This window comes from Delphinus delphis, chromosome 1 (assembly GCF_949987515.2).
Source record: "Delphinus delphis chromosome 1, mDelDel1.2, whole genome shotgun sequence".
Classification (NCBI taxonomy): Eukaryota; Metazoa; Chordata; class Mammalia; order Artiodactyla; family Delphinidae; genus Delphinus; species Delphinus delphis.
Genome location: NC_082683.1, coordinates 152,560,539 through 152,585,894, shown reverse-complemented (window position 1 = coordinate 152,585,894; position 25,356 = coordinate 152,560,539). Strand labels below are relative to the sequence as shown.

The window sequence follows — 25,356 nt, the reverse complement described above, 5'->3', positions numbered from 1 at the left end:
AGATGACAGCTCTGTTATCTCCGTAAAAGCCACAGACCAGCTCTCGGGAGACCAGGGTTCCAATGCAGCCTGACACCGGGAGTAGTGTGGGTAGGAGTCAGGTCATATCATGTTTTATTAACTAACACCGCCCCCCACACTCCCACACACACATAACTCACTGTGGATTACCATTCGTTCAGCAAGCATTATCAGTATAGTGTAGCATGGACCCTGGAGCCAGGCTGCCTGGCTTTGACACTTAGAGACTGTATAACACTCTGTAAAATGGGGATAATAATAATAGTACCTAGTCCTCTGGTTGTTATGAGGATTAAATGAGCTAATGAACTGTAAAGTAGATGCATGGTACATAGTAAGCTCTTGGAAATGTTAGCTATTCTGACCATTATTACTCCTCTGCCAGGTCCTTTGCCAGGAGCTGGGTTTCTGCCCTGGAGACCCTCTGATCATACAAAGGAGGTACAAGCAGTAACTGCACCGTGCGGTAAGTGCAGTAAGAGAGCTGTGGCCCAGGGGAGCACGGACAAGAGCAAGCTCACTCTGCCTGTGGAAATCAGGGAGAGCTTCATACAGGAGATAATATTTGATTTGGGTCCTGCAGGGTGAATAGGAGTTCCCCAAATGACGAATAAGGGAAGAAGGACATCTGAACCTAGATTGGGCAAAAGCTTAGAGACATGAAAACCTGGGATACGTGACCCTGTGAATCTGGCTCTCAAGTTCTGTAGGAATTATAGAAGGAAATGAGAATGGCAGGAAAACCAGGTCAGACTGCAGGGCCTCGTGTCATGCTAAGGCATTTGAATTTTGTTCTGTAAAAAACTGAGACTCACTATGGAATTTTAAGCAAGGAGATCGCATGATCAAGTTTGTGTTTTGGGAAATAACACACTTGTCGGTCATGAAAAATAGATTAGAAAGTGAGAAGACTGCAGAAAAACACACACAGGAGGATTTTGCAATGGCTCGGGCAAACACAAAGGAGGAGAAAGTATTCTAGTGCTTCTGGACTGGCTGGCAGATTACACTGAGGCCAGGGTTCAGGGTAATGACACCTACTGTGTGTCAGAACTGTGCCAGGTCCCAGGGCTCCAAGAATCAGATTTGACACAGGCCACTGGGGAGTTTGTAGAGCAGGCAGAGAGGAGAACAGAGGAGGGCAGGGAAGTGGCACAGGTCCTGGGCTGGACACACACTAGGGGGATGCTGGAACACATAGACAGAGTGCTTATGGCTACCCATGGGGTTGGAGAGGAAAGTGCTGTCAGGAGATCATCCTAGAGGATGCAACAGCTGGCGGACAGAAGGGTCAGAGAGCAAAGATGTGGAGATGTGAAATAGCCTGGAGGATTCTGGTTGCTGTGAGACAGTCACATGATTAGGGTCTAGAGTTTGAGAAATGGGGCTGGAGAAGTAAGGAAGAGTCAGAGCTCAGCCAAAGGTGTGGATCCCAATCTCTCACAGTGGCAGCCTTTAAAAATACAGATCTAGGGCTTCCCTGGTGGCGCAGTGGTTGAGAGTCCACCTGCCGATACAGGGGATATAGGTTCGTGCCCCGGTCCGGGAAGATCCCACATGCCGCGGAGCGGCTGGGCCCGTGAGCCATGACCGCTGAGCCTGCGCGTCTGGAGCCCGTGTTCCACAACGGGAGAGGCCACAACAGTGAGAGGCCCGTGTACCGCAAAAAAGAAAAAAAATACAGATCTATCTGAATCAGCATCTCTAAGGCGGGGGGGGGGTGGGGGGCGGCGCTCAGACATTTTTAAGAGCTCTCTGGTGAATCTGACCTGCACCATAGGCTAAGAACCACGGTTATGGGGACAGGAAGTCACTGAAAGGTGACCTGGTCAGATCCACGCCTTAGGAAGATCCAGGTGGAAGGTGGAGGCCAGAGGGAGGGGTGAGGCAGGGACACTCGTTCGGGAGCCCCAGTAGTGGTGTAGTACCATGGCAGGTGAGGGGGGAAGCTGCCAAAGCCACTAAGGAAATACGACTGACAGAACTTAGGGAGTCCATACGGTTGGTGGGGGGAGAAAGAGAGGAGCTGAGGGTAAATCTGTATTTTAGGGATGAGAAACTGAGGCCTGGATCAGTGGTTCTCAACAGTTTTGAGTGTGAGGATTTCTCTTCAACATAAAAAAAAATGTGATGATAGTTAAACTTGCATTAATAGAAAATACCTAAGGACACCAGCTACATGGATTTCTAAAATGATCTCTAGATCATTTTAAAGAACTTGCATTTTATTCATCACAACAGCATAGATATATACATGAACAAGAACATTGGAAGCAGAACAACCTGGATTCCAGTCTTATCTCTACCATTACTAGACGTGTGACCTTGGGCACATGAACTATCTGTGCCTCCGTCCCTCACCTGTCAGATGGGTGTTTCAGCAGTACCGCATCATGGAGTTGTACTAGGATTGAAGAGTTGTTCGTGTAGAGGGCTGAGAAGAAGGCTTGAGGTATGGTAAACTTCAATGAGCTTTAGCTATTACTATAATTTTTATTCAGGTTAAAGATGATGCTTGGTGCACGTGTGGATGTGAGGATGCCCAAGGTCATGTGTGGTGGCCCCAGGTCGGCCTGAGTTGCTCCTGCCCTCCTGAACTTTGCAACATGGGACATAATTAACTACATATGTCCACGTGTCATCATCACATGGCGGCAGTGTGACTGTGCCTATGTAAGGCAGTGTCATTACCCAATATTCCATTGCATGGAGCAGGATGCCATCTGTGACTTATCAGAATTATATCTGGAAGTTGGATATTAGATCTAGGTGTTGTGACTTGCAAAAGGCAATTTTTACAACATAAATATTAAGTTAGACTGGAGTTCCAGGATGATGTAATTGGAGGGTGGAAGAGGCATCCCAGAACCTTGGAGGACCTCACCTTGGAAGGCAAAATGCCATTACCACTCCCCTGAGCCTGGCTTCTCGAGGACCTGAGGAACTCTGGAAGCAATGCTGACTAAGCAGCCCCCTGACCAGTGTTGTCTGGTCATGCCAGCTGATGGTGTAGCAGGACTGCTCAGCTGGCCCACAAATTGACAACCTCTGGACAGGATCATGAACAGTGAGCAGAAAGGGATTTCAGGGTCCCCCAGTACAACTGCACTCCCTGTGTGGCTGCAGACATGGTTCATTTCTCCCCTCCCTGTCTTTCCCCTCCCTTTGGTTGACAACCAGAGCCCTTGGGGGTTTCCGAGTATACATGCAATGTCTTGGCCAGAAGTAAAGAGGATAAGGAAGCTTCTTCCCCGAGAAGAAATGGTCCCTGGTTGGGCCAGGCCAGGGTAGAATGTGGGGTCTGGTGGGGGGGGGGGGGGGGAGGGGTTGAGCCCCTGGCAGAGTGCCAGGAGCCAGCATGTCTGCAGAAAGGAAATGACAGCTTGCAGAAGGTTTCTGTCCTCAGTACACAGCCTTAGAAAGCGTCAGAGGGCTGCCAGGCCAGAGGGGCCTCCCAGGATGAAGAACGTGTCCTGTAGCACTGGAGGTAAAACGTTAACTGCCTCAGCAGCTGGACAACCCCAAGGGGAGGGACACCCAGGACTGAGGTGGAGTTTTCCACTGTCCCAGTGACAAGAGTGCTCAGATTCAGAAACTAAGTTAAATTATAGAAGAAAGTTTAAATTGTAAAATAATTTAACTACTTAGTCAGTAGACTGCAATTGATACCTGCCACACACAGATGAGAAAACTGAGGCTCAGAGAGGGCAAATGAGTAGCCCTCATTCAGGTTAAAGGCCACAGTTAGCATGGAAAGGAGGTAGAGCCAGAACTGGACCCAAGGTTGTGAGACTCCAAGCCCAGCACTGCTTACCTTAAAAATGGGTCAGGAGGTGGCAGCAAGCCCAAATGTCCATCAGGAGGGGCTGCTCAGACAAATACGGGGCAGAGAGTGAGAGAGAGCCTTATGCGTCAATATGGAGTGATCATCAAGATATCCTACTGAGTAAAAATAAAAGGCTTAGTTGCTTGAACCTATCGCTGGTATGTGCGTTAAGTTAAATCTGGCAGCACGCAAGAAACTGGTATGCTGGTTGTGTCCTGAAGGAAACTGGGTTACAGGGAAACAGGCAGGGGGAGAAGACTTTTCCCCGGTGCAATCTTTCGTACCTTTTGGATTTTGAATCAAGAGAAGGTATTAGTTTTTCATATTTTTACAGCAATAACATTTTTAAAACAGAGATCGAGGGGCTTCCCTGGTGGTGCAGTGGTTAAGAATCTGTCTGCCAATGCAGGGGACACGGGTTCGAGCCCTGGTCTGGGAAGATCCCACATATGCTGCGGAGCAACTAGGCTCGTGAACCACAACTACTGAGCCTGCGTGTCTGGAGCCTGTGCTCCGCAACAAGGGAGGCCGCGACAGTGAGAGGCCCCCACACCGCGATGAAGAGCGGCCCCCGCTTGCCACAACTAGAGAAAGCCCTCGCACAGAAACGAAGACCCAACACAGCCATAAATTAATTAATTAAAAAAAAGGGCTTCCCTGGTGGCGCAGTGATTGAGAGTCTGCCTGCCGATGCAGGGGACGCGGGTTCGTGCCCCGGTCCGGGAAGATCCCACATGCTGCGGAGCGGCTGGGCCCGTGAGCCATGGCCGCTGAGCCTGCGCGTCCGGAGCCTGTGCTCCTCAGCGGGAGAGGCCACAATGGTGAGAGACCCACGTACCGCAAAAAAAAAAAAGAGATCGACAGAGAATTTCCTTGTTCAACCCTCTTAAAATGTGATGAAACAGACTGCTACTGAGCACCCAGGCTGTGCCAAGCCTCAGGTGGGTGCTGCGGGTTATACCATGATGGGCAGGATGCTGCCTCTACCCACCAGGAGCCACTCACCCCAGGCGACCCAGACCCCCAGGCTGGCTGAGGGGTACGCTACCACAAGACTCCCACAGCTCCTCCCTGTTGCGTATTTGCCCGGACCCCCAGCCACCCAAGGCTGTGAGCCTCAGTTTGTGAGGGGTGAGGGTCTGACCCAGATCCAGCCCCTGTGGGCCTGATGACCACAGGGCAGTTGAGCCCAAACTGCTCAGGGCCACACCTCTCCTTCCTGGCAGAGTCTCCAGACAGGGCAGTGGGGAGATGGGGAGCCTGAGCTGCCTCCCTGTGGAAAGGATCATAGACAATCGTGCCCTTTCTTCTCTTGCTTTAAGCACTTACTGTGCAGATCAAATAAGCAGTGAGCCCCCAAGATGGGATTTCAACCTGGGTGGGAAGTGTGAGCAGGTCCTGACTCTCTGGAAATGTAGCTGTAATCCACCACATTGGAGAGCCACCTCCCCACTGCCTCACCTTCCCTGCACTTTTCTGTCCCCACATTCTGCCTCCTAGCTCCATCCTAGGAGTCGGCAACTGCAGCAGCAACCCAGGTATCTTAACTTCCCACCACTTTTCCCAGCCTTCACCTCATATTGTCCTTGACACACCAAAAAGAGATAAATACCTCCCTTGGGGTGAAGCTTCGACAATTGGTGTCCCCGAGACTCCAAGAAGGGAAGCTCTTTCTGGAGGAGGCTAAGGGTCTGGCTATATGAAGCCAGTGAATCGCAAAATGCTCTCCCAGCCAATGCTTCCAATGAAGCAGCTCTCCAGGGACCTGATGATAGAAAAAGTAAACATCATCAAGTTTTCTAAGTAATCAGCTGAGGCGGCAGGCACTTTCGATGGGCTGTTACTTAACACTTAGCTACAAGTGTGTTGCAGTTTTTTAACTAAGGAGAATTGTTAGAGGTGATGGTCTTACTTGAGTGGGTCTTCTGGGATGACATGGACAGGGGACATTTGGGTTTCCTCATGTACTTTGTGTGATGACCATACAGCCTCCAACTCTCTCCTGAGTGTGATATACATGGAGAAGCTGAAAAAAGACACTGACGTTGTTCACACGGACAGTGACTTTAGGTCTTACATAAAATCTTTATTCTGCCTTACCTTTGCAGTGTGATCCCAGGCCAGACTTTTCCCTCTCCCTCAGAGCATCCTGGCAGCCAAACCAAGGCTGTCTCTTGTGCTAACTCACACGCAGCAAGACTCCATTCCCTTAGCAATCTCCTAGACAAGATGACCCAGGGAAGGACTGTCACTGCTCACAGGACACATCCCACACCCCTCACATTTGGGAACGTAACAGCAGGGGAGTGAGGGGCATTAGAAGAAAGGCAATTGTTAGGAGGAGGAATGAAAGTCTGACGCTTTTCATTCCTTTTCCTCTGTTAATTTGGCCTGTTTTCCAAACATGGGTCAAACAATCTCCCTCCCAGAAGCAGCAGCAGCAGAAGGAAATGTTATTAAAAACGGGTCCGTTAGTGGGCATGGTGTGTGGATGAAGTCTTTGGGAGTCTTGGCTGCTAAATAAAGACTTTATTGTTGTCCTTCCTCCTTTCCCAAGCTCCCTCCCTCTCGTCTCTCCTCCCTCCCTTCTCCCCTCCCTCCCTCCCTTCTCCCCTCCCTTCCTTACTCCTCCCCTCCCTCCTTACAATTTGCCCGGCCCTCCCCCAACCTAACCTCCCCACCCCAATAGGATCCGGTGGAAGAAAAGCCAGGCAAACACAAGCAGGCACACACCACTGAGAGATCAGAACTTCTAGCTGGCTCTCTGCTGCCACAGCTCCACCAAAGGGCGGGGGGAGACGGAGGGAGCCTTGCTGACTAAACCCAGAGCTGAGAGGAGAGGCAGGTGGTGCAGGTAAGTCCAGTCTGGAGATGGGGAGGAAGGCTCCTGCCTCCAGCCAGTTTCTTCCTGCTCTATCCAAGCTAGTTTATTGATCTAGTCTGTATCCTCTCCTTCCTTCCTTCCTTCCTCCCTCCCTCCCTCCCTTCCTTCCTTCCATCCTTCTTTCCTTCCTTCCACCAAATTTTTCTCCTTTCGAAGGAGCTCAAATTAGTCTTCCTCATTTCTTCTCCACCCTCTTCCTTCTCTGCATCATTCTGTACCCATGTATTTGTTTGTTGCAAAAGCTGAACTTTCTTGGTACAGATGTTTGTTGTAGCGCAGAGTTATGCTGCACACAGTATTTCTACAGATCAAGTTCCCATAGAAACCCTACTCTAGAACCCATTTCTCTGCACCTTTCACATTTTGTCACACACTGTCACAGGCACACACACGTGTCACACAGAGGCTGCACTCTCACTCCACATGCACACCCACGAATACACACACAACATGAAGGCATCCTGTCCATTCACCTCCACTCTTCTGCATTTGACATGCAGGGCTAGAGCACATAGTGATGAGACACTGGCAGGGACACACACAGGCACGTGCACACACGCTGCATCTTGTCTCTTGCCCTCTCACACGCCTCCCCAGCTGTAAGAGAAAAGAGAAAGTGTGTTTCCCCACTGAGATGGCAGAGCCAAAAGAAATCATGTGTCCTGAGTCCAGGCGGAGTAGGAAGGGCATGAACAACTGCAGGAGCTGGAAGGATTTCTTCTTTCTTCAGAACATAATTGAGTGGGAGAGAGAAAAGCAGGTTTCCAACCTGCACAGTGTCTTCCTAGTAGCTCTGACTTTGGAGGTACTAATTCCCAGCTCTGGGGGCAATTCATTTCTTTTTTCTGCAGGCAGCTAGAAAATATTTCTCTTTAAAGCCACTTCAAAATTATCCCACATTGGTAAGGGGTCCCTGTGGGAGAGGAAACAAGACAGTAGTTCCTTAATCAGTCAGGGAGGGGAAAACTGAAGTGGCCAACCGAATGGGGCTTGTTTCCAAATAGGGTGGTCCCTCTCCATCTCCCCAACTCATTCCTCTGTGACGACACAGAGTGCTATCCCAAGGCAGGCAGGGCATGGGCAAGAGCAGGGTCTCCAAATATGGGTGCTCTTCCAAACGCCCTGCGTGCAGGGGAGGGGGAGAGCGGTGCTTACTAAAAATGTAGATGTCTGGACCCCTTGCTCCAGACCCACTGGATCAAGACCCAGGAATCTATTGTTGTCTCAGGACTTGAGGGTCAGCTAGGGCTTGAGAACCTGAACCAGGGGCCTGAGGAGACCTGTGTGGAATTGAAGAGCCCAGGCAGTTAGCTGCGCAGAAGGGCTGTGTGGCTTCCTGGACAAGGACTGTCTGATGGAGGAGCTCCCGAGGGTCCCAAGTGGGCCACCCTCTTTTGCAGAGTAGAAAAAGCACCTGAGGGAACAGGGAAGACCTCCTGTGAACTCTCACCCTCCTTCTCCTTGTAAGCACTGACAGGTATGTCGTGGGGGTACATTCCAGAAAGAAAGTTCCCCCAAGGTAGCTCCAAAGAGTTTATGTTTCCTCTTACCTGCTAATCTGCCTTCCCTGGGCCCCCAGGGGCATGCGTGGGGCTCGCCTCCATCCCTTCTAGATGCCCCCCTCCCCTGCCCAACAGCTGTCTGTTCTGACGAGCTCACACAGAGGATGGGCTGAACACTCCCCCTTCGCCTTCCTGGGAGAGGGGGCGGCAGCCCTATTTATTGGGCCTGTGGGAGAAGCTGGAAGGGGCAGAAAGGCCAGGTGCAACAGGTTGGGATGGGAAGTCATGGATCACAGTGGGACTCCACAGCCTGCTGAGGACAGGAGGTCAGCATCCCCTCACCTGCTTCAGAAATGCTAGGGGTGGGGGTTACTGAATTGGAGGGACAGAGTAAACATTCCCCGAATGGCCGGGGGCATCTCTGTTCTCTCTAATTTGTTGGTTCTGAGACCCAAGTGTGGTCTCACAGGCCCCAAAGAGGAGGAAATTGCTCTATGTAGGAAGGTTGGGAGAAATCCATGTGCCCACCTGCATAGATCAGCCTTTCGGTGGAGGGCAGGGCTGTCCTCTGGCCAAGCTGGAGGGAAAGAGACCACATTACTTTGAAATAATGTCAATAATAGCTTAACATTCACTGAGCCTCACTTTTCACACATTTCCTCACTTAACCTTCAAAATAATCTGATAAGAAGATGTTAGTATGCCCATTTTACAGATGAGGAAACTGAAGCTTAGTAGAGGTAAGAGATTTCTCAAGCGTACCCAGCTAAACAGCTGATGAGTTGCAGGGTTGAGACCCACATCTACAAGCACCCAGTGCATCAGACAGATTCTTTTATGCTTTTTTCAGGGCTTGGAGATGTTAGGGGATGGAGGCAGAGAGAAGGATACAGTGAGGTGACAGGCTGTCAGAGGACTAGAGCCATTCTCACGCTTGTTTCTTCCCCAGGCCCTTGGAACGGAAAACTTGCTCTTCTGGACTAGTGGCCTGAGGCCAAAAAAACACTGTGTTTACACTTTGCCTGGTGGTAGACACTGGGGAGACAGATTGTCTCTCCATAATAGTGTTATATTGATTTTTAGCACTTTCTGATCTGTAGCACATTTTAAAGTTGCTTATCACACTTCTGAAAACAACTGGATGAGGAAGATAGGGATAGGGAAAACTTCGTTATCTCCATTTTACAGATAAGGAAACTGAGGCGAGAACAGGGTCACGTCACTAGGTCGAGGTAGACGGGCTGTGACCCCACGTCCCCTGTCTAATACGCACCATGATGCACTCCCTGCCTCTGCCCCAATCAGGCTCACCCTTACTCTGATTTCACTCCCCAGGAAAGGGACAGTGCATCAGTGATATGCTGAATTTACCATGCCTCCATGTCAACCCTTTCCTTACCTCAGAACCCCACAAGCCCTACTTGGAGGCCTTGGAAGAGTCTCAGGCAGCCTGGCTGGGCCTGCCTCTCTCCTCTGCTAACAGCTGGTCAGAGACCACCTGATTCGCCTAGCTTCCAACTCTCTTCTGGGCTTCAGGAAGAGGTAAAGGGAACAGGATAGCTTTCAGAAGTCTGAGTTTAGGACAGAAGGAAGGGAATAAAGAAAGAGGGTCATCCCAATGTCCATGGGTGTGTCCAGGGGCAACCCCATCCTCCGTGGTAGGGTCACTGGCTGTGTTAAGCCATGGAGGCTCAGGGGTGACAAGCTAGATGGGAGATCTGACAAGAAAGAAGAACACCAGGAAGTAGCGTGGAGTCATCCTTCTTTAACCCGGGGAGACACACCCAACATCACTCCCAGCCCAGCCCCAACCCTAGACTCTCTCCATACAAAGCCAATTACCCGTAAACCTGCCCTAATGACTTGGCAAACCCATGTGGACCTCAACCCTGCCCCCTGTCCTGAGGCTAAACACTGCAAGGATCCTGGGAGTTTGAACCTTAAATGAATGAATTTATGAGCTAAGCAGGGACAGGGCTATCTCACTTTAAAAATCAGAGTCTCTCGGACTTCCCTGGTGGTACAGAGGTTGAGACTCTGTGCTTCCAGTGCAGAGGGCATGGGCTCAATCCCTGGTTGGGGAACTAAGATCCCACATGCCACACAGCACGGCCTAAAAAAAATAAACAAATAGGTCAGAGTCTCTCTAGAGAATATGCCCTTTTATAAACAAATAAATGAATAAACGAAATCACTGCCAACTGTAGAGATTTTATGCTCTACAACATGCCTTAACGTGTGTGATCCTCACACAGTTGAGGAGCCTGGGGCCTGAGGAAGAGGGTCAGAGCCAGGATTCAAGCCCAAATCTCTAATACTTGGAACTAAAATTTGAATTTAAAACTCTCTTAGAAAATGTTCTTAGGGCTTCCCTGGTGGCACAGTGGTTAAGAATCCACCTGCCAGTGCAGGGGACATGGGTTCGAGCCCTGGTCCGGGAAGATCCCACATGCCGCGGAGCAACTAAGCCCGTGAGCCACAACTACTGAGCCCGCGTGCCTAGAGCCCGTGCTCCGCAACAAGAGAAGCCACCGCAATGAGAAGCCCGCGCACCGCAAAGAAGAGCAGCCCCCACGCGCCGCAACTAGAAAAAGCCTGCGTGCAGCAATGAAGACCAACACAGCCAAAAGATAAATAAATAAATTTATTAAAAAGAAAAAAAGAAAATGTTCTTAAATGAGGGAGTGAATTTTGGGTCAGTCAAAGCAATTGCTTTCCCCCCACAAACGAGCAGCTTTTTGAGAACCGATGCTGGTGAACAGGCTGCAGGAGGAGGTGAGTGGTTCTAGGTGGTCCACATGCGTTCACTGAGCAAGCAGTGAGCACAGCCTGGCAGAAAGCTGGGAGGCGTGCTTGCAAAGGCATACAAAATTTAAAAATCACACACACTTACGACCCAGCCTAAGGCACTGTTATGACTGGACAGAAGGTTCTGGAAGACAGGAACATAAGAAGGTGTGACTCTGGGCTTTGTGAGGAAGACTGTGGCTCCCCTTGGAGTCCAAGGACCTCCAGTCTGTCACAAATTCTGGTTTGGAGACTTAGACTCTGGGGGCTGCCCAGACTCCAGCAGGACGGGGCACTGCCTGATGAGAAAAGCCTTAGAAATGAGCACTATTTCCTAAAGAAGGAAGTGTGTGCGTGTGCAAACACACACACACACACACACACACACACACACACACACACACACACAGAATGGTTCAGCCACAGGCTAAGAGAAGGAGAATTGAACAGATCCAGTTTCTCCACGGAACAGGCCCAGGAGCTTCTCCGTGGGAACCTCCTCTCATCTCTGAGAGGAGCTTGGCCAGCCCCAGAGGTCTAGAGTGTAGAAGGGTCAGAGGACCCATGGGAAGATAAGAGAAGTTCCCAAAAGGTCTGGCATAGGAGGTGGGGATGAGGAAGTCCTGTGTTCACGTGGATGGAAGGAGTGGAGAGCAGGCCTGCCAGGTGGAGCTGTGACTAACCCGTGATTCTGTCACCCCTGACAATGAGGCCAAGTGCTGCCCAGGCCCTGAACCACCCCTGAGTGAGGGCCAGCTGCCTGAGTCACAGTGCCTCACAGAGCAGGCTTCCACTCTGGACGAGCTTTTCTTGCTTCCCTCAGGGCCCAGCACCAGGTAGATGCACCAGGCAATGAAGGGATAGAGGGCCCAGCCAGCCTGGGAAGCCTCCCCAGGGCAGGGCTTCTCACACCATGAGAGATCTCTTGCTTATTGTCAGGCTTCTGGGCGATCAGGAAATAAAAAACGCCAAAGCAAAAAAATTCAAGGTCACAAAAATTGGGGCTCTTAAAAATGTTTGATTTTAGTACACTAATGTTTTAACCACCTGTTTAAAATCTATGTGCAATATGGTTGTGCTATTTTCAAGAAAATTACAGGACTTGTAACATATTAATTCATGGTTCACCAGTTACAAGTGGTGTGGGGTCCGGCAACAAGACTCAAGTTTGGTTTTACAATGAATGTCTTTTCTTCTCAGTCCTTTTGGTGTATCCCCAAAACTGTTACATCCTCAACTGGAGATAAAGACAAGAATCTAACTGCAAGGTCCTTTGTGATGGGTGGCCCAGGGGACATGGTACTCCGGGACCCCTTGGAGAGGTCTGCCTGGGAAGAGACCACCTTAGAGGGAGATGAAGAAGCAACAGAAGCTGCAGGGCAGTCTCCTCCCTCCTCCGTCCTCATCTGCCTTCCGCCTTCTTCCTCTCCTTCCTTCCCATACTCAGTATCCTCTATGAGGATTCACTCATGCACACAGACGACAGGGGAGCGTGCGTTTGCTTATGTGTGTGGTACGGGGAGAGGAGTGGTGTGTGTGTGAGAGTGTTCAGGCTGGGTGTCCAGGGGGTATGTGTGAAAGGTATGGGGAGATGCACTCTGCCCCTCCAGGGTGGGCTCTGCCCTCTTTCCTGTTTCTTGTCGCATTCAGCTCCTCCCGAGCATCGGACTCAGGACTAAGCAGCTGGTGAAGGGCTTCTATCATCTTCCTTTGAGCAAAGCCAGCAGGAAGCTGGCACTGGGTCACACAAGGAAAGATGTGGGCTCCAAAGAAAGAGAGGGGAAGCCTGGAACAGAGGCTTCACAGGGTCCAGATGCAGCTGGGGATACACTCCAGCCCACTCTCTTGCAGGGCACCCCAAGAAACCTGCATCTCCAATGTGTCCCAGACCCCAGGAAGGAGAGGGACAGACCACCACAACTGTGAAGCAGCAGCAAGGAGGGCCATTGGGAGCAATGAGGAAACAGAGACCCCAGAGGGAGACCAGAGGGGCTGTCACAGGGATGATGGCCCTGGGAGGGGAAAATACAGGTAGCCCAGCCAGGCCAGGGGAGCAAGTCTATGGGAGAAGCCAATTTCCATCTGCAGACTTGGGTCTACTGCAATTTCCCCAGCTTAATTCAACTCAAAGTACATGGCCCTGTCTGAGGTGTCATCAGGACCAAGGGGAAGGGCAACCCGAAAACACCCTTTAGCAACCTATTCCACTATGTCTCTGAGGCAGGAATTTCTTCTTTATATCCCACCTCAATCCCACCAACTCCAATGGATATGGAAAGCAGCAATACCAGGTCAGAAGAAATGACCCCCACAGCCTTTTTTTAAATTGAAGTATAGTTGATGTACAATATTATATAAGTTACAGGTGTACAATACAGTGATTCACAATTTTTAAAGGTTATACTCCATTTCTAGTTATTACAAAATATTGGCTATATTCTGCGTGTTGTACAATATATCCTAGTTTATTTTATACATAATAGTTTATACCTCTTAATCCCCTACCTCTGTATTGCCCCTTCCTGCTTCTCTCTCCCCACTAGTAACCACTAGTTTGTTCTATATACCTATGAGTCTGCTTCCTTTTTGTTATATTCACTAGCTTGTTGTATTCCCCATAGCTTTCAGTTCCTTCCTTGTTTATTTCCCCAGGAGCCTCCACATCTGGGGAGAAATTCTTGGTGTGTATCCTGCTGGCAAAGACCAGCATTCTCTGAGCTGAGTGCTGGGGGTGAGGGGTGATCAAGGTCAGACACAAGGGTATCTGCAGCACTTCCTTCCCAAGAGCGCTGTGAGCCCATGGAGACCTGGGGGTTTGTCCCGGGTCTGCTGTTACATAGCTTCCTGGCCTTCACAAGCTACTTCTTTCCTCCAGTACTCAATTTTTATAACTAGTCAAGTCTGGACTTGATTGGTGGATTTCAAAACATTTTTAGCAATGCAACTTTTTTTTCAAATGAATGCTTTGGCTAAACCCCCTTATACATAACAGATTAAAAAAACACAGAGCTGCTCAGGTTGGCACAGGGTGGGTTGGGGGTACCCCAGGGCCACCCCCTTGGTCTCCCTCTCTCAGGAGGACTCCACAGAAATGGGGGCACAGTTTGAAAACCACCGAGTTATGGGATCCATAAGGAGCCTGCAGATGTAACACCCCAGGACTCTATGGCTCACATATTCTAACATCCGTCCTATAAGGGGAGTATAAGTGGAGGGATGATTTTCTCATGGTGCAAATGGGGACACCGAGGGCTAGAGAGGTTAAGGGTCTTCTCCAGGAAATCCCGGGACTCCTGATTCACAGCCCAATGTGCTTTCTGCCAGGATGGCTCACACCCTCCAGAGCAGGCTTAACACATTCAGTGGCTAGGCCTCTGGGAGAGGGTCCAGACCCTCCAGCCCTTGTTACTTTCTCACCTGCTGGATACAGGCAAACAAGGAGATGCTTCCACAGGTCCCTCCCACGGCTGCCCCTGGAGCCCATCCTGACCAACTCTAGCTGCAAAGACATGTCCTCTCATTACTGAGGTCCAGCAGGCTGATGACTTCCTGTATTCCTCCCCACAGGGGCGTCACCTGGATCATGAGGTCATCCCTCTGCTGGCTCCTCCCACTTCTCCTCATCTTGGCCTCAGAGGTCCAAGGCCAGCCAACAAGACGACCAAGACCCAGACCAGGGCTCCAGCCCAGACCCAGACTCAGGCCCACACCCAGCTTTCCTCAGCCCCATGAGCCATTGGAGCCTACAGACCTGCCTCCTCCCCTCCCACCAGGCCCTCCATCTATCTTTCCTGACTGTCCCCGGGAGTGCTATTGCCCCCCTGATTTCCCGTCTGCCCTCTACTGTGACAGCCGCAATCTTCGAAAGGTCCCTCTCATCCCATCCCGCATCCATTACCTCTATCTCCAGAACAACTTCATAACCGAGCTCCCAGTGGAGTCCTTCAAGAACGCCACGGGCCTGAGGTGGATCAACCTGGACAACAACCGAATTCGCAAGGTGGACCAGAAAGTGCTAGAGAAACTACCTAGCCTGGTGTTCCTCTACATGGAAAAGAACCACCTTGAAGAGGTGCCCTCGGCTCTGCCCCAGAACTTAGAGCAGCTGAGGCTAAGCCAGAACCATATCTCCAGAATCCCACCCGGCGTCTTCAGCAAGTTGGAGAAACTGGTGCTCCTGGATCTCCAACACAACAGGCTAAGCGACGGCGTCTTCAAGCCCGACACCTTCCAGGGCCTTAAAAACCTCATGCAGCTCAACCTGGCTCACAACATCTTGAGAAAGATGCCACCCAAGATCCCTGTGGCCATTCACCAGCTCTACCTGGACAGCAACAAAATCGAGACCATCCCCAGCGGATACTTCAAGGGCTTCCCCAACCTGGCCTTCATTCGCCTCAACTACAACAAGCTCTCAGACAGGGGCCTCCCCAGGAACTCCTTTAACATCTCCAACCTCCTCGTGCTCCACCTGTCGCACAACAAGATCAGCAATGTGCCTGCCATCAGCAACAAGCTGGAGCACCTGTACCTCAACAACAACAGCATCGAGCGTGAGTGGGGGCAGGGCTGGGGTGCAGCCACTGGGAGGGAAGCTGGAGTCTCTTCTGCCTCAACACTTTTTCATGAGCCTCACGGTGGGGGGTGCAAAACGCACCCAATGGGGCCCTGGTCTTCAAACCTTGGTCTTTCCACTTACTATCTATGTGACCTTAAAAGGATATCCGACCTCTCTGGGAAGTTTCCTTATTTGTAAAATGAGAATGGCACAAAGTTGACGTGAAGATTTAATAGTTTAATATGGATAAAGTGCCCAGAATACCATGCTTGGAGGGTAATAGCTTTTCTCCCTCCACCCCTTCCCATCAGCCACAGCTCCTTTGCCCTCCAGATCTATAGGTAAGGTAGACATGGAATATAGGCCTGGACATTCTCCTAAAAGCAGAATGGTGACATTTAAATGTTGACTCTGAAATGTCCTGGGCCTGTCCACTGCAGAAACTGGCAGCTGTGAGGAAAGAGGCTTCTTCCCAAGCCTAAGCCTAGGTTTTAAAGAGTCTGTAAAAAGCATACACAGAGAGGCAACTATATACTCAGCGTATATACAACTGGTAAACACGTGCAGCCAGAAGGACATGTCCGTATGCAGGTGCTTTCTGAATCTATCTGGAAGGCTGGAAGATTTACGCATATAAGATAGTACACTTAAGGCAGAATTTGCCTAAGCTACATTTACAGGGTCCCGGGCTTGGGATAAAAGATTGCAGGCCAGAAAAGAGGCTCGAAGTCACAGTTTTACTTCAATCAAAAATGTCAGGTCTGAGTAGAGCATCAGCAGAACAGTTTGAAAACAAAAGAGAAAATATTATCTGGTCCGTGGACAAAATCAGGCTACGTTCACACAAGGAATACAGCAGCTGTGCAGATAAAGGACACCACGAGGAAAGAGAAGCAGTCCTAAAATAATATTAGGAATCCTTAGTTTTCAAGCCAAAGGATGAGAGGGGGATTTTTGAATTTCTATAATAGTGAAACAAGCAGGTGGGAGAACAGGCTTATTCACTCATCTGAGATAATTACACAAAAGTAGGGGAAGGCTTCTTAAAATCTTGTAAGAAACAAATTCAGGAAAAGGGAAAACTACTGTCTAATTTTACCCTGCAGGTAGCAAACTAATGGAACACATTACCCCCAGGAGGCTGTATAGGCCACAGATCTAGACAGAAATGATACCTTGATTAATCCATGGCTGACAAGTTTCTACCACACTGTGGAAGAACAGGCTGCAGGGGTGGCGGAGAGGGGGGCAGTGTATTATCCAGCCTTCTGAGGTTGAAGACAGAAAGGTCGCACCATTTCACAGATTTGAGAACTGAGCATCAGGGTGGTAAAGTCCAAAGTCACAAAGGTCATAGGAAGAAAATCCATCTATGTCAGGGCTCTTTCTGCTACTCCAGTGTTGAAGAGAGAAGAAAGGGGAGAGAGGGAAGACGAGGAAGTGGAAGAAGGAGATGAAGAGCAACCACAACAACAACCGACAGAAGATAAAAGAAGCAAGGCTTCGGGAGAATCAAAAGCTCCATTTAGAAGATGCCATACCTCCTGTCATCTAATAAGAGGGGAAGGAGAAAATGGAAACTCATTTTCCGTTTGAAAGCCTACCACAATTTGGCCATAACTTACCTTTCCAGCTTACCTTCCCCAGAATCGGTAATCAACTTCAGAATCAACAGATTCATCATGTCCTAGGGCTCCATGCCCTTCCCAGGCCCCCTTTCCTCTTCCTGTCATCCCTATTTCAGTTAATGTAACCACCTTCTGCTCATCCTCGTGCCTCACATTCTGTTCTCAGGAAAACCTCCAGAGTAACCCATCCACCGGCTGGCTTCAGATCTTGCTTCCCCCTATTGTTTCTCCACACTGTAGCCAGATTCATCTTTCTATAGTACAAACGTGATCATAGGACCCTTCCAGGTTAAGCGCTCCAGGACACTATGGTTCATATATCCCACCATCCATCTCATAACAACAGTCCTGCTCAGTGCCATTCCTCAGACTGAAATCAAAGAGCCCATCCTTAGTGAAATATTTGAAGGCCTACCGTAACTGTTGGCCACAAATTACCTCTCCAGCTTAGTCTTCCTAGTACATCACATTGCACTGTTTACTGGTCCCAAACTCTGCCATGAGCTTCTTGGCCTCCACAGTATCATTCAAATAGGTCACAGCATCAGAACACAATCCCCAGGTCTCTACCTGCTGTAATCCTATCTTTGAAGTTTCAGCTGAAAGTTTACTTCCTCTATGACTCTTCTGAGTAAATTTTCAATAACAATTGTTGATCAATTCCAACTTAATTTGTTTCACAAATGGGTAAGTGGAGCCTGGAGGTTACGGTCGACTCATTCACGGTCACACGTTCCCAAGAACTGGTCAGCCAGTTCCAGAGAGGAAAACTCTAGAGTCCTTGTCCCTGTCTACCCTCTTCTTCCTCTTTGTCTTTTACTCCAGCCCTGTCAGGCCTGATCCCCTGCCCATCTCTCCTGCTGACTTCTCCCCTTTTTCTCCATAGAAATCAATGGGACCCAGATTTGCCCCAAAGATCTAGTTGCCTTCCACGACTTCTCCTCGGATCTGGAGAACGTGCCACACCTCCGCTACCTGCGGCTGGATGGAAACAACCTGAAGCCGCCCATCCCGCTGGACCTCATGATGTGCTTCCGCCTGCTGCAATCTGTGATCATCTAGGCCTTACTCTGCCCCTGGAGATCCTCTGGCCACACTTGAATGCAGTGGCCCAGGTGCCTGTGCCCACCATTTGTTTTCTCTGTCTCCTTTTCTTGCTCTCAGCTTTGCCTTTCTTAACCCACCCTCCTGATGCAAGGACAAGCCACGTACTCTGCTGCCCCTGCAGCTTCTAGAGCAAGACTTCCAAAGGCTTGATTTGGTCCACGCAGCTCAAAGACACCCACTGCACATCCAAACTTCGGGCCCCAGAAGCACAGAGGTGTGTCTAAAGACTTCATATTCTCTTCTCTCCCCTCCTCCCCTCATCACTCCTGGGTAAGTCTGGGCTATGAACTGACATCTGGATCTTGTCCTGGCCAAAGCAAGCAGAAGATGGTCAGGGGAAGCCTAGAGGTGAGGTTTGGGAAGTCCTGCTGGAAACTCCTGCATGGTGGGCAGCTCTGGCCCAAAGAGGCTGAGAAACCCGTGTCTCCCTGGCCAAGGATCCCATCTTCCAAAACTGCTGCTCCACCACCCCATTCACTGGCACCAGACAGTGCACCAGCTCTGTGCCAGCCTGTGTTCTCCGGAAAGGAAGTGCAAGGGAACGGCTGAGGGAGGGCAGAGGGTCAGAGATTCACACAAGGGCCTGCATCAGGCTGTCTCTGCATAGGGATGAGATGGGGCCCTCCTTCTCAGCACACAGCCTCCTGGCTGGTCCTCTCTGTTCCAAGAGTAAGAGCAGGGAGGAACATTCCAGGAGAAGAATGGCTCAAAAAACTAGGAATCAGCTGGTGGGAGAGGGGTGGGAGTCATAGACCCAGGCTGGGCCCCGTGTGGGTGCAGATGGATCCTGCTGCCCCCTTGGCCACTCTGGATAAGAGGCCTGATGCCCTGGGGAACACGGCATCCACGGTGGAGTGTACAGAGCCACCAACCCCGCCCCGCCATCTGTTCTCTATCAGTGAGGATGGCCCAGTTCTTTCCACTCCCGGAAGCAGTTCCTGAGAAACTGCTCAAGAAGGGGTGGAGCACCTGGAAATCTCCCAGAAGCCTCTTCCACTTATGCAGATCGGCCTCCCCTTCTAAGACAGACACAGCAGTGACACCTGGTGGCTGGTCCTGGCCACATCCGGCTCCCGTGTTCCTGCTCTTCTCTCTGGTGTGATTTTCCAAGATCAAGGAGTTGGCCTCAGGTTCCAACTTGGAGAGCCATGGGCGATGTGCATGGTCTCTCTCTCCTCTGGGGTCTAAAGGGCACAAAGGTACAGAGGCCCCAGGGTGGGGGATCTGATTCCCATCATGAGTGAACACAAGTGGGAACCTTCAGGAAGCCAGTTGAGGATACAGTTTGTTCCGATCTGCTCTCTTACCTTATGGGTCCCCTCTGCTCTCAGCTTTCATGTGGTACACCAAGGAGGTGGATAAGATCCCCCTCCAAGGACCCTCTGGCGCTCATGTTCCTGTATGCAGCTCCATCCTTTAGACCGTGTTCTAATGCAGGACGAGTCCTAAATATTATCCCTTTCCCTTGCAATAATTTATTCCCTGTATGGACTCTCCTTCCCCCAGAGTTCCCACCCCACCCTGTCTGGCCCAGGTGAGCAGTGTGTCAGGCCTCTAAGGGAAGCCTGGGTTCCACAGGGCTGACTCAACTTCATCTTCCCCTTAACTCCCTCTAGGGGATGCTGCCCCTCTACAGCCTCTGAGTGTATGTTGGTGGGGGTGGGGGCGTATGTCCTAGAAATGATTAGGATACAGTGCCCACTCCCAAGTTAGGTTGAAAAAAGTTCCAGAGATGTTTAAGAAATTGGATTAAGCTAGGTCCCTAACTTCAAGAAATTCCCATTATACTCATTTTTCCCTTTTGCTAATGTACAGAATATGGGCCCATTTCATTACAGCCTCCATCCCCCATGCTTGCATACAACTGCTTCATTCTTCGAGGCTGCAGCTGGTTTCTCCAAGACTCCTGCTTAGAGTCAAGATATTATTGTGTCTGTAAGCAACCTGTTGCTATGGCCTGGATAAGCCCCTTCTGCACCTTATCCCCACCTTGCGCCCTCAGCCCCTCTGATGAGGCCCTCAGGGGAGCACAGCTCCTGGGGCTCCCCGGGGAGGAGGGGTCATTCCCCAGCTCCTGCCAAGCTGAAGTGTTCTGATTCAGCAGCAACAAAATCACCATCATCCTATTGCCGCATCTAGCATATTTCTGCTTCCTCCATTGCTCCCTGTATCTGCAAACCAGTGGAAATTAAATTGGCTTTACAGCACCACCCTCCCACATACAATGTGCTGTTTTCCCTTGGGCTTAAGGAAGCCCCCTCCTCCATATACAAGTTAATTCTCTCAGTGCTGCTGACATATGCACATACAGGTGTGTAGGAAGGTGTGTATGTATGTGTACTCTGTACATATATCTGTTCTTTCTTGAAGACCGTATTAACTTTGTGCAACAACTTTGACATTCCAGCACGCTTCACAGCAGAGAAAATAAAGTTATATGAAAAATACCCTGCTTGAATTTGACAATGTAAACAGATGAGAATAGTACCTTAAAGTCACTTTGCCACCCCTCTCCCCAGGCCTCCCACCTTCCTTGCTCTGAGAAGACTGGTGGAGAAAGGATCCTATCCTTAAGAAGCTCTAGGAAAATGATTCCAAAAGTTTTTCTGGTGAATTTCCCCCAAACTCACAATCGTTACAAAAATAATCCCTAAAGTCAGACAAGTAATCTGACAGCTACATTTGAAGCCCAAATCTCCAAGTTCTTTTTAACCCACACATACCAAATTGTTGAGGTCTCCCAAGTGCTCAGTACTGAAAGACACAAAACAGACACCATTCCTGACCAGGAAAAGCTAACAGACTAGTTGAGGACAGGTAGTGTAAGATACACAAAACAATGGCAGAGGTGTATCAAGGGCAGTGAGCAAAGGGCCAGCCACATCATCTGGAATGGTCTACATGCTATGCAGATGTTCACAGAAGGGCTAAAACAGGGTACCCTGGAATCTCTCTTCAGGTGGAAGGTTTGTTCCAGAGCCAACCCCGTGATCCTCCCGGACTACACCATCTTCTTTTGAATGAAAACTGCCGGATGCTGTCCCACCCCTCCCACCCTGCCCCCTAATTTCCTGCTTCAGTTCAATTCAGCAAGTTTTCAGCATATATCAACCACGTGCAAGGTTCCCAGCTAAGAATTCAAGGATAAGTAATATATACGCCACGCCACTGAGGAATTCATAAAGGGAAAAATCCATGAATTAGTAATTGCATGTCTTAAGTGTTTGCAATAATGTTGGGTACAGAAAGCATAGTGGAGAGGGCCTCTGCTTCTGCCTGGGAGAAACCAGAATGGCTCCTATCATTTAAGCTGGATCTTAAGGTTTGAATCAGATTTTGCCAGGTGGGAGAAGGAGGAAAAAGCACATAAACAGGAAAGGAGGGAAGCAGCATGAGAAAAAGATTGGAAGACATGGAGTCTACCCTGTATGAGGGGTGTGTGTGTGTGTGCCTGAGAGAGGAAGAGAAATGAGTTCCAGCCGTGCAGTTATGTAGCTACAAGCCCTCAGCAGGGAATATACCCTTGCTGTCCAAAAAGCAGGAGGGTTCCTGAAACGTCCACCCCTGCCTCTCTCTCTGCCCACGAACAGGGAAGCAACAGGGTCAGCTGGCCAGACTTCTGTCCCCAGGGCCTGCCACCTCCGTTCCATCATCATGCCCTCCTGCTTCTCCTAATGAGATTCGGATTAGACCAGCTCCGGCACCTCCCGCCACCTTTTCCGGGCTCTCTGGGGGCTGAGCTGCCTGGAACAACAGCATGATCGTTAGACGGTTCCCACGTAGGTCACACACACACACACACACACACACACACACACACACACATCCCATGGACCCTCCCTGAAATCCATGGTAACCAGAATGTGTGCCGGTGTGTTTGTGAAACCGAGAGCAGAAGCTGGGAGAGGGTCTAAGACGCGCAGCCTAAATCAGAAGCTGCTCCACTGGGGGCCGGGGGCCGGGGGCGGGGGTGGGGGGGCGGTCCGGGGTGGGGGAGCCGGCGCATGCGTGGCGTGATCGCAAATCTGGCCAAGCTGGCCGAGTGCGTGGGAGAATACCGATTGCAGGGGGCAGCGATAAGAGCCCAGAGAGCAGGAGGGCTGGCGGGTGTGCGTCACCGAGAAAGCGGGGAAGGAGAATGGGAGCAGACTGCAGGGGGGAATGAATGAACAGTCACATCTGCATTCTTCGCAGGGAATAAATGGTGGGGGGTGGGGACGGGTGACGCCCAGGCTGACTGGGGGGCGGGGCGGGGGCTCGGGTTTCTGGCTGCAGAAAGTAGAGGACAGCCCACCACATATGCATTCTGCTTTCCGGGCACCTTCCTGGCACCAGGGGCTCCCTCCCTCCACCAGCAGAGCCCTGCGTGTCTCTCCACACGCGGGGGGCTGTCTGGGGCACAGGAGCAAGTGTTGCTCTGGTGACAAGGTTCTTGAGCTGGGGAAGCCCCCTCCACACCAGCTGGTGCCCAGGAGCACTGCAGGCTGAGCACTGCCCCTGGGGCCAGGCTGTTAGCTCTGACCCTTCACCTGTTGTGCCAGGGCAGAGATGAGTTCTGCCAAGGCCATCTCTTCTGAGGGCACGGAGATACATGGCCTCAGGACCTCAGGGGTGAGGCAAAGAAGGGGAGGGTCATATGAATAAAGGAGAACTCTCTGGCCTGAGAATCAGGAAATCTAGGACCTGGCCCTGGCTCTGTGTGACCTTGGGCAAGTCACCTCACCTTGCTGGGCCTCGGTTTCCCCACATGCACTATGAAAGGTTTGGATTAAATGATCCTAAGGAGAACTATGCAGCTGGGATTCGGTATCTGGTTAGTGGGAGGAAGGATGGAGGAGCCTCACCTATGAACCTGGGCAAACATGTATGCAGGCTGGCAGACTCCTGGGGACAATGTCTTAGCCCCTTACCCGTGCCTTCAGCAAGGACTTGCCCTGCAGCAACCTAAGGCACCAGGGAAAGGAGTCTCTCCTGACACATGCATCTTTGGTAGGGGACCATGGAGTGGGGGGGAGTCTCCTCGGCCCCCTGAGGACCCCACACAATGCCTCCTGGTGTTTATGATCAGGAAGGTTTTTTCTAGGGCTCAATCTTATAGATTTGGGAGAATTTCCTGTATCTTCCTCCCCATCATCGTCAGAGAGCTTGAAGTTGGCTATCAAATCCTGCTCCTTCCCCCATTCACCTTCTCTTTGAATCTCTTTCCCTGTGGTGATCTTTATGGTCCTGTATTAGAGGTCCAGGTGGCGGGTAGTGGTGCTGGTCGGAGTACCTCAGCTGAGCCTCTTTTAATCTTTGGATTGCATCTATGAAACCAAAGCCTTATCACTCGCTGGCTGGAGAAAAAAGCTGGAAAGCCAAGCCCCATCCCTCCACATACCCCCACTGCTGCCTTCTCTTCTTGGAGAGTACAGAATCTGAGGGGTTGGTCTCCCCTCAGGAGGTGGGAACCACCTGCCCCCTCAAAGACGGTGGGCCAGAAAGAGAGAGATGTAGCAGACAGAGAAAGAGAGGAAAAGATGAGGGGAGGTGGGGAGGGGTACGTATAGGGGGCTGAGAGTAGAAGAGGTGGAGGAAGGGAGAAAAAAAAATCTTTCAAACCAAGCAAAGGAGTGGGATGAGGGACCCGCTGAGGAAGGAGGAGAAGAAACAGCTGGACATCAGGAAAAAGAGAAGTCTGATTGGCTACACGCCTGCCTTGGCTGGCTCCCCTGCCTTCCCCAGGCGACAGTCTACCCAGACCCCTCCGTGGGTCATGACTTCTCCATCAGAGTCCCCACCTCTCTGGAAGCTGTGAGCCTCCGTTTGGAACCAAAAGAGTCTCCAGGGGTAAGGTTCAAGGCTTTGAGGGGTTAGGCCCATTGGTATGCAAATGAGGGAGAGTGCTTGTGGGGAGGAGAGCACAGGGGTGCAGTGAGGTGGGGTGTCTGGGTTGAGACAGGGGATTGGGGTTGGAGGGAGGCAGTAAACTGTCTTAGGGCTTTTGCTTTAAGATTTTTTTGATTATATAATTTGGTTTGGAGTAACGTATGGGAGGTAAGATGAAGAGACACCTCTTGCTAGGATGGGGGCTTACCCCATTGCCCAGCAAAAACTAAGAAAGGGAGCGTGCTCGCTTTGGCAGCACACATACTAAAATTGGAACGCTACAGAGAAGATTAGCATGGCCCGTGCACAAGGGTGACACGCAAATTCGTGAAGCATTCCATATATATATATATATATTTTGCTGCATTGAGTCTTTGTTGCTGCTCACAGGCTATCTCTAGTTGCGGTGAGCAGGGGCTGCTCTTCGTTGAGGTGCGCAGGCTTCTCATTGTGGTGGCTTCTCTTGTTGCGGAGCATGGGCTCTAGGTGTGCGGGCTTCAGTAGTTGCAGCACGCTGGCTCAGCAGTTGTGGCACACGGGCCTAGTTGCATGTGGGATCTTCCGGGACCAGGGCTCGAACTCGTGTCCCCTGCTTTGGCAGGCGGATTTTTATTTATTTATTTTGCGGTACGCGGGCCTCTCACTGTTGTGGCCTCTCCCGCTGCGGAGCAACAGGCTCCGGACGCGCAGGCTCAGCGGCCATGGCTCACGGGCCTAGCCACTCCGCGGCATGTGGGATCCTCCAGGACCGGGGCACGAACCCGCGTCCCCTGCATCGGCAGGCAGATTCCCAACCACTACGCCACCAGGGAAGCCCGGCAGGCGGATTCTTAACCACTGTGCCACCAGGGGAGCCCCATATTTTTTATAATTGAGTCACTTTGCTGTACAGCAGAGATTGACACAACATTGTAAATCAACTATACTTCAGTTTTTAAAAATGAAGAAAAAAAGAGGGAGAGTCTACTAGAGACTTGTGTAGCCAGCTTTGGGGAGAGCTGCATTATCAGAAATACACTGGGTACCTCACATCCACACTGCACACATTCCTTGACCCATCTGTGCATATGTGGATGAACATTTGAATTCACCTGTACACAGAAACCTAAGGAACTTTCCGAGTGTGTACAACCAAACACAAAGAGCTCTCTTGTTTCCATAATCATTTGTTTCTA

General features: G+C 50.6%; 1 protein-coding gene and 1 non-coding gene across 2 annotated transcripts; both read left to right on the top strand.

The window, feature by feature from the left end:
- Positions 1-6,575: 6,575 nt before the first annotated feature.
- Positions 6,576-20,754, top strand: PRELP (proline and arginine rich end leucine rich repeat protein). Its single transcript, XM_059996385.1, has 3 exons — positions 6,576-6,701; positions 14,588-15,573; positions 18,093-20,754. Exons 2-3 carry the CDS (start codon positions 14,604-14,606, stop codon positions 18,266-18,268), a joined length of 1,146 nt encoding a protein of 381 aa, XP_059852368.1. The 5' UTR covers positions 6,576-6,701; positions 14,588-14,603; the 3' UTR covers positions 18,269-20,754.
- Positions 20,755-24,421: 3,667 nt separating this feature from the next.
- On the top strand, positions 24,422-24,528 carry LOC132416064 (U6 spliceosomal RNA). Its single transcript, XR_009517454.1, has one exon. It is a non-coding gene; the product is annotated as a U6 spliceosomal RNA (small nuclear RNA).
- The last annotated feature ends 828 nt before the right edge of the window (positions 24,529-25,356 follow it).

Bases quoted from the DNA above. Each gene is read 5' to 3' on its own strand.
- PRELP (XM_059996385.1), top strand. From the start codon at position 14,604: ATGAGGTCATCCCTCTGCTGGCTCCTCCCACTTCTCCTCATCTTGGCC. The intron at 15,574-18,092 runs GTGAGTGGGGGC...TTTTCTCCATAG, and splicing joins CAACAACAACAGCATCGAGC to AAATCAATGGGACCCAGATT.